The 10,000-nt window shown below is 35.9% G+C and overlaps 1 protein-coding gene across 1 annotated transcript in view; it reads right to left on the bottom strand.

Annotated features, from left to right (window-relative positions):
• The window catches only part of LOC121855285, a gene marked incomplete in the record, with an annotated part of 205,963 nt that overhangs the window by 40,348 nt on the left and 155,615 nt on the right, over window positions 1-10,000 (bottom strand). The window contains 1 exon segment of the mRNA XM_042350203.1: window positions 4,648-4,834. Within this exon segment, the coding sequence (XP_042206137.1) occupies window positions 4,648-4,834 (187 nt within the window).

Here is a 10,000-nt window from a genome sequence, read left to right as displayed (position 1 = left end):
CGAGGGTGGTGCATTAGTTGGCTGCCAAACCTTCCAGTGCTTGGTGGTGGAGGTCACTGAGGATGGCATTTCCAGGGTGGAGAGAGCATTGCTGTAGCTGGAGTATTCTGCGCCGAGCATGATTCTGCAGGCCCTTTTCTGTACCTTTCTAGCCGACGCTGTTGGGTGGAGTTGAGAGAAGACGCACCAGGCTGGTGACGCACATTAGTTTGGGGAGAATAAACGCTTGTAGATAGTCCTCAGTTCTGGCGGTGTCCCAAGTGACCTAAGTCGTCGAAGCATGTAGAGATGGTACAAGGCTGCCTTGACTGTGTTACTTACATGGGCCTTCCAGTCAAGTTTATATATATATATATATATATATATATATATATATATATATATATATATATATATATATATATATATATATATATATCAGTATTACCGCCTAACGCTGTTTTACATAGCGTTTACCGTGATACGCTGTGCTCGCCAGAGCTGAACTTTCACTTAACGCTGGTTTTTCACGTATACGCGGTGAGTGTCCGCCCGAGACGCTATTTTTAGATTTGCCCCACCCGCCACCCTGCCTGACTGCCTGTTTTAGCTCATAAAATATATACAAATTACCCACAGAATATAATTTACATTGCTGGAATTCTACAATATGATGATCATTTTGAATATAAACATCATAGATTTTGCATTAGACATACAAATTTTAGATATAATGTTTACTCTGAGTAAATATGTTATTTTTTGTGCAAAATATATGACATTTGTATTCAAAATATTCCTGGTCTTACAAGAATCCAGCAATGTCAATTATATTATCTCAACTTTAGTTTGAGGTATTATTTTAATAAAAAGTTAAATATTCTGGTTTTCCCACACATCTCCTTGGGACGTTGTGGGGGAACCACCATCTGTTACCCTGTGAAGAATATTTTTTTTTTTATTAACTGGAGATATTTGTTTTAGCTCATAAAATTCATACAAATTACCGGCCAGAATATAATTTACATTGCTGGAATTCTTACAAGATCATTTGAATATAAACATCATATATTTTGCATTAGACATACAAATTTTAGATAAAATGTTTTCTGAGTAAATGTGTTATCTTTTGTGCAAAATGACATTTATATTCAAAATATTCCTGGTCTTAAAGGAATCCAGCAATGTCAATTGTATTATCCTAACTTTAGTTTGAGGTATTATTTATTAAAATTTAGTGGTTTTCCCCAAAAATTTCTCAGAGACGAAGAGCCAGCAGTGTAGTGTGAGAAGAGGGGAGGAGTTGAGTCCATTATTTGAATGGACATTAACTTGGCGACTGTATTTCTCTATTTCTCTTAAGTATAATTGGTGCATGTACCATCATAAAATCAAGATGTTATTTTTACTACAACATAGTTATGTGTCGTCAAAACTGGAGTTTGGGTTGGGTTCCGTTTCTATTGAATTAATCCCATATGTTCTGTTGTTCACTTAATCTAGGTCACTTAACACGGTACCCTCTGGGTTTTATTGACCGCTATGGGTACAACTGTGTATATATATATATATATATATATATATATATATATATATATATATATATATATATAGTCATCACTTGTTAACGTCCGATCCAACAACGTCCAATCGCATATACGTCCGCCCACCCTCACCCCAAAAACCTGACGCCTGCTGGACCACACCTCCATGACCCCCGACGGAGAAATGATGATCTCCCCATACTGGTCAGATATTATGTGTTAAAGGAATATGCTTCCTTCCTTAGGGCTTTTTGCCTCAGGAGTAATGTTAACCTATATCTATTGAGGATAAAATTCACCTACAAATTGACAATAACACATTTGCTGTAATCAGACATATCTAGTTGCCTCAGCAATTGGCAACCCCAGTTGAAATTGGGGTTGCAATTTCAAATTCTGTGGCATTACTAAGAATAGTGAAGTTTCTGCACTCTAAGATTAAGAGAGAAAACGGAGGACTCAGGCGTCCTGATGTGAGAGAGAAAACGGACTCGTATGACGGGGGACCAAATAAAAAAGCATAGCTACATGTTTTGTGGACTACAGTATTAAGCGCATTCTTTCATCACTTTGTAATAAACCTAGCCATGCCTATGTGTGTATGATATTTACCATAACATTATATATATATTTAGTGGGTATAAATGGTTGTAAAATGGGAAACTTAGGGTTGGGTCTTGGGTAAATAACCAATTAGAATAAATCCCATAGGTTCTGTATACTTTACATCGTGGGGTCCCAATTAGGCGCGATAACCAAGGGATGACTGTACTGTACCGTATATACTTGTGACACTGGCAGGTAGCTGCCTGGTGTTATGGTACAGGGGTACCAAGTGACAGCACTAGGATCCCGCTTCCTCTATCAAGGAATAAAACATTAAAATTTAAATTGAAAAAAAAAAAAAAAAATACATTCAAATAATGGGACCTAGCGAACCTAAATGGCCCTAGAGCGGGCACAGTCACGTATGCATCGCGTATTCTTATAGATTGTGCTGCCAGGCGTACGTTATCTAGTGAATTTAGTCAATATTGTACAGTAACAATGGACCTAAGTGCAAACCTGTATTGTACATGTACTAAATGATTATGGTACTAAAATTGTTATGTCTATTGCAAATATAGCTTGTTTATACAGGTATTCAAATAAATTACTATCTTACAAGAATCCCTCCAATGTAAGTTATATTCACCCAGGTCGTTTGTGTGGCAAATTATGAGAAGAGCTTAGTCACTCTTAAGTTATGATAAATAAACACGTAGGCCTTCAGCGCCAACTGTCACATCTTATCTTAAATAAACAAACAAACGCCAGACATTCTGTCACCTCACCTCCCCCCACTACCCCGTTCCCCCCCTCTTCCCACACGCTACCTCCCTCCTTGTGTTCCCAGATAAAAGATTGGTGATTTCTTTATGTTATTTTATATAATATCTCAGACTAAAGTTAGGATAATATAATTTGCATTGCTGAAATCCTTGCAAGACAGCCAATAATTTGAATATAAACGTCATATATTTTGCTCAAGAGATAAAAATTGTACATTAGTGTACAGTACTGTAGTACATTTTATAAAAAAAGTTTTTCAACTGTATTTTTGGGTATATTTACATAGATTTCTTCATTTATTTTCATCCATTTACATGCACACACCATACTAAAAGAAACGTAATAGAAAAATATGACCTTAGTGCAAAACTGGAGTGCACATGTACTAATTTGATTACGGTACTAAAATTGTTTTGTCTAGTGCAAATTATAGCATGTTTATATTCAAATTAATCAGTATGTTACAAGAATCCCAGCTATGTTAATTATATTCACCCAGGTCATTTTACTGGCTTTTTATAAGAGAGAAGCTTAGTCACCTAAGAACTGATAAATATACACGCGTTAGACCTGGGCGTGTGCCAACTGTCAAACGTACTATATCCCCTCCCTCCACGCCCCCTCGCTCGCTCCCACCCTCTCTCTCCCCCATCTGCCCGGCGTTGCTGGAATCCTTGTAAGACAGTGAATAATTTTAATATATATGTCATGTATTTTGCACAAGAGATAAAAATTAATCACCTGTATCACATTACAGTAGTGATTTAGGAGTAAAAGTGTATATGTATGTATATAGTAGTCCACATACACGTAAGTATAAATACAAAGTTTATGTGATGATCGGACAACGTCCATTTCGGTTAACGTCACGTTTCTAAGAACGTATCTAGCACGTTAAGCGGCACATGACTGTATATATTTTGTTTAAGGATATCTTAGTGGAAATGTTTGATAGAGAATTTATTAAGCATCATTACGGTACAAAATTCATCTTCCTATCACAATTAGCCACACCTGAGCTAGGAAGGGGTGAGGGGGTGGGGACTGACCATGCGACCCTACCCCCCTAAAAGATTCACCTCCGTCAACACACCAACACCACCTATACATCACACATACACCCCTAGATAGATAGATAGATATTTTATTGACCACAAAAATACATGATTCACGACTTACGACGGGGTTAGGGACCCAAATCCAGGTCGTAAGTAAAAAATGTTTAAATAATACATGGAAAATCTAAAACGGGTGTGTCTTTTTCTTCTCCGCAACACAAAACTCTCACTAAAAATGAAGTACAGGTTGTACCTCTCTAGTCCGGCATTCTGTGGTCCGGAACGATTTTAGTTTGCCCCAATAGCCGCTACGCGGCTCTCTCGCTCTGTTTGTCAAAACAGAATACAACATTTAACCCTTCAATATGTCTTCAAAGAGACCACGAAGCAGTGAAAGTGGTGCTCGTGCTTCCAAGCGTAAGCACAAGTCACTATCGATCCAGGAAAAGGTTGAACTATTACAGAAATTAGATAAAGGTGCATCGGTACGGAGCTTGTGTGAGAAGTATTACTTTTTCTTATTTATTTATTTCCTATCTTATGTTTTTATGCTTTATGTAGGGTGTTTCCAGGGTGAATTTCCATAGTCTGGCACCGGTCAGGTCCCGAGGTTGCCGGACTAGAGAGGTACAACCTGTATATACCTGTATGTACCACACTGCCCTGCTTATTGATTTACTGTAGATATAATAACAAATAAATTGAAATTATCCCTCACTATGATTGTAAATCACCTTGTTCACTAGTGTGATGAGCATTAGGGAGTGGATTATGACGCTGGGTAATTGCATTCACTACTTCATCTCGCCGTTTCTCTTGGACGTTGGTAACTGCTTCGAGCCAGACAGCAATAGAACGATGTATCCCTGGTTGTAAAGAAGACCCGCGCAACCGCTCCATTTTCCCCACCAGAGTAACCACCTGGAATGCAAGTTATATAAGTTCACATATTAATCAGCCTTACTAAAGAATATGGTTTTAAAATTTATCAATATCTAAAATCCTATATTAATATTCAAATTAAACACAAAACTCTTGAGTACAGGTAGTTCTGCTATAACGCGATAGTAGTGTTCTTGTAAAACATCGTGTTATAGAAATTCGTGTAATAGAAATAACAGGGCTTATGGAGAAAATAGGGTTAGGTGCAGATTACTCCAAATTGAAAAAAAATTTCGTAGTTAGCCTAACACAAAGGATAGCACAGTCTAAATAAATGTTACATTCATATCTAATAATGAAATCATACAGTAAATGTTACACTTTACCTTGAAAAAATATGAATATAACTTGATGGGGGAGAAGGGTGATGTTGAGGCTGAGGAGTCATGAAACATCAAGCTCTTCTTCAAGTGTTATAGCCTTTCTTTTACGATCACCACCGGAAATGCGATCACCAGAGTGCTTCCCAGAGATATTCTTCCTTTCCATAGTCACAAAATTGGAGAAACAGTAATCAGAATTCACTGAGGACACTTAAAAACTTCACGTGTTTCAAACAAAGTGTGGAGTAAACAGAGCGCGCGGGTCTATAACGCTATGTATTTTGTTTTTCTCTTATTTAAAATTTTACATTTTACATATACTGTACAGGTATACTGTATACATAAATATTACATAAATTATTTCTGCAATTCTTCACAAACAAAACACATAAATCAATTGAACAAGTGATGTCGAACGTGAACTGTAAACACTGCATAACCCCGCTCCAAGCCACAGCACTGTACTGTACAGTACACTTTAAGCGCTACGTATTTAGTTTTTCTTTTATTTAAATTTTTACAATTTACATATATATACCTGTATAAGTAAACTGTAATTTACATATTATTCATATTATGCTAGAGCGCCCACAAAACATGAGAAACGTTTGAGTCCCCCAGTAGAGATGTCCGTTCTCTATCCACTCCAGGATGTCCTAGTCCTCCGTTTTCTTTTTGTGTACTCGCTCAGGGACTCAAGTATTTCTGTATATGACACAGGATGATAAGGGAATTTGAATTTATTTGTTTATTTATTTATATATAATATACTGTAATATATTAAATATAATGCAAGTATTTTCTTTAATTTATATACGTGTTTTGCGACAAAGGGAGGCTACATTTATGGTGATTGTTAAGGACCAAACTCCGAATCCATGACGCGACTTCTGTTCATTATTTATATCCTAAATTTACCGCTGTAGGTAGTTTCAAGAATTAATGCAGTCATTTACTGAATATTCTTTGCAAAAAAATAAATTTTAAATGAATTATTTATAAGAGATAAGTATTATGATCAGTAAATATACAGATATGCATTACTGACCGCCTCCGAACACAAGGACGGCTAAAAATAGCCACAGGCGGTCACAGTCAAGGTCACTTTCCCTTTCTTGTCACTGGCAAATGGGGGTGGGGGGGATGATAATAGCAGCTGTTTTTATTACGGTATGTTAGACTGGTTTATAATACATTTTTATTATTTTAATATACCGGTAATCTTCATTTTAATCCAGCTTACCAAACGTAAGTTTCAGTATAAAATAATTAGTGGTACTGTAGGACCTTGTGAGTGGTTTACTGTATACATGAATATTACATAAATTATTTCTGCAATTCTTCACAAACAAAACACATAAATCAATTGAATATGTGATGTCGAACGTGAACTGTAAACACTGTGTGTGATGTAGAGAGAGCGCGGGAGTAAAACGCTATGTAATTTGGTTTTCTCTTTTATGTAAAATTTTACAATTTACTTATAATATATAGGTATACTGTATACACAAATATTACATACATTATTTCTGCAATTGTTCACAAACAAAACACATAACTCAATTGAACATGTGATGTCGAACGTGAACTGAAGCCACAACAACCGTTCGAGTGGAATCGCGTTAGAGCAAACGAGTTCGCGTTTTACAAATATCGTTCCTCAATTCATAAATCGCGTTCGAGCAAATTCGCATTGTCAAAACACGCGTTATAGCAGAACTCACTGTATGACACATATACCATTACAAACTGCGCTTCAGAGACTACTAAAGTAACAAGAGTACTTCATTGCACATGACAAGCAGTGTAGCAAAAATTCCTTAGGACCTTTCTCTCCCTCATGGACAACACGGTATAGTCGATGAGAAAAGTAGCGTTCTTTTTCTGAATATTCAAACTGCTCAGATGATGATGATGATGATGATGATGATGATGATGATGATGATGATGATGATGTTCATAATAAAAATAGTAATAATAATAACAGTTTATTGAAAGAGCATGGCAGCCAAAAGGATGAAAATATAGTCACATGTAAATCCTGATAAAACAAAGGGGTTAGGTTCCTGAAAAAACCGTGGCTAAGTGAAATATCATAGATAAGGAGCATAAATTTATAACATGGGATTCAATGAGATACGTTCCCAGCCAGTCCCCAAACACTTGTGTAACACCGACAAAAAATCCTACACTTATAAAATTAATAGAAAACAATTTAACACCACTCACCACATCCTGAAGAATAAGTCTGGTCATCAAATGTCCCCTTCGAGGCCAAGGGCACTCTTGTAGGAGGAGTGAAGACGTCAGTCTGAGTCCTACACAGCCTCTGAGGAGTCTCATGCTGCTTAACAATGTCAAGCTTCACCTCAGAGACATGGTTGTCTTGGCCTTCCCAGACATTTTCTATGTTCCACTGCTCACTTCAGTCACAAAAACAAAGCAAAATTGCTTGTCACAATACCAGAGCAAACGATGATAACATAAAAACAATGATAGCGATCAACACTGCTCACATCACTTTTTTTTTCTTACAGTAGTACCCCGCTTAACGCCGTCAATAAAACCCACAGGTAACACCGTGTTAAGTGAAAACTGCATAAGTGAACAACAGAACATATGGATTAATTCCACAGAAACTGGCCCATCCCTCAAACTCCACTTTTTCCCGACACAATACCTATGTTCTTAGTAAAAAATAACATCTAATTTTATGATGGCACATGCACAATTATCAATTTAAGAGAAATAGAGAAATACAGTCGCTAAGCACGTCCATTCAAATAATGGACTCAACTCTCCCCTCTTCTCACACAACACCGCTGGTTCTTCCCTCTGGAGAAATTCTTGGGGAAAAACCACTAAATTTTTAATAAATAATACCAACTAGTTAGTAGATATCACAATTCGACATTGCTGACTCCTTGTAAGATTGTGAATATTTTTGAATATAAATGTCATATATTTTTATAATAAAAGATAACATATTTACTCAGAGCAAACATTATATCTAAAATTTGTATGTCTAATGCAAAAATCTATGATGTTTTTTATTCAAAATGATCACCAAATTGTAAGAATTCCAGCAATGTAAATTATATTCTGGCCGGGTAATTTCAGGGCGAATTTATGAGCTAAACAAATATCTTCAGTTAATAAAAAAAAATATTCTTCACGACACTCATTCGTCAACTGTGAGTACCCCACCTTGCCTCTTTCCAACCGCACGGTCAGTCCAACCCTCCCCCCCCCACCCCCACCAATCCTCCTTCAAGAGATGTTGGGTGAAAAACTAAATTCTAACATTTAGTATTAAATAATACCTCAGATTAAAAGTTAGATAATATAATTGACATTGCTGATCTCTTGTAAGTCCAGGAATATTTTGAATATAAATGTCATATATTTTGCACAAAAGATAACATATTTACTCAGAATAAACATTACATCTAAAATTTAGAGGTTCAATGCAAAATTCATGATGTTTATATTCAAATGAGATCATCAATTGAGTAGAATTCCAGCACGTAAATTATATTCTGACCGGGTAATTTGTATGAATTTATGAGTTAAAACAAATATCTTCAAAGGCTAAAAAAAAATATATTCTTCACACTAACAGACAGCTCGGTCGGTCCCTTCCCTCCCCCCCACCCCCCACCCCCCACCAACCAGTTCCCACCAGATGTGTGGGAAAACCACAGAATATTTACCTTTAGTAATAAATAGTTTTGAGGGTAATGGAACGACAAAACCCTCGCTCTCGTCCTATAAACTGAGGCTCGCCGTTACATGAAACAAGTGCTGAAGGCAAATTGTTTACCATTTATTATTACGACACTTTACTGAAACCGGGTAATTTCACCAAAAATATTGTATATTTCCATTCAAGTATTTATTCAAGTCAATTAGGAGGAATTATTGAAATACAACAGTTTTTAAAGCTAAACCATTGACGTTACGGTAACATCTTTTGAACAGCGAAAGTCATTGTTTTCATCATGATTTTATCCACTTTCCACTGTATAAGTATGTAATTTCAGGAAAAATATTACATTTCCGTGAATGTATTATATCAAGCACAGTATGAATAGAATATCATTGTAATATATCAAATTTTAACCAAAAACTATTAAAAAACGAGTAGCGTCTCAGAACATCGGAAGCTTAGGTAAAGTCTTTTGTTTTTGTTCGTCATGTATTTTATCTATTTTACATTGAAATACGTCACGTTTCCACAAAACTACTATTTATCTCGAGAATATATTCATTCGAGGCAGTTTAGGTAAAATAGACGAGTGATGTAATAGTTTTTAACTGAAACGATTCGAAAAAACCGTACCCTCTAGCCCTGTTCAAAGAGAGGACTGGGAGAAGCTGTTTGGTGCTGCAGGCGATGACAAGGAAAATGATTTTGATGGATTTTAATGAAAATATTCATAAATATGGTATCGTAGTATTTATTCAAGTCAATTAGGATAGAATATTATTGTAATACAACAGTTTTTAACTGAAAACCATTGAAAAGCGATTACGGTAACATATTTTGAGAACGAAAGCGAGTCATTGTTTTTCATCACGATTTTATCCACTTTCACTGTAATTATGTTCAGCAAAAATATTACATTTCCGTGAATGCATTATATCAAGCACAGTATGAATAGAATACCATTGTAATATAACAATATTTTGAGTCCTACTCTTTCCATTTACAGAGTACTGTACAAGCCCATAATAATGGCTCCCAAAAGTAGATAAACTTGTTGTGTGAAGAAAGAAGAACACATTGAAATTGGTGACAAACTTCAAATAATTAAGAAAC

The sequence above is a fragment of the Homarus americanus genome, unplaced genomic scaffold (assembly GCF_018991925.1).
Source record: "Homarus americanus isolate GMGI-L3 unplaced genomic scaffold, GMGI_Hamer_2.0 scaffold51859, whole genome shotgun sequence".
In the NCBI taxonomy this organism is placed as follows: domain Eukaryota; kingdom Metazoa; phylum Arthropoda; class Malacostraca; order Decapoda; family Nephropidae; genus Homarus; species Homarus americanus.
Note: the sequence above shows the minus strand (reverse complement) of the source record. Positions and strands in the feature narration are given on the sequence as shown.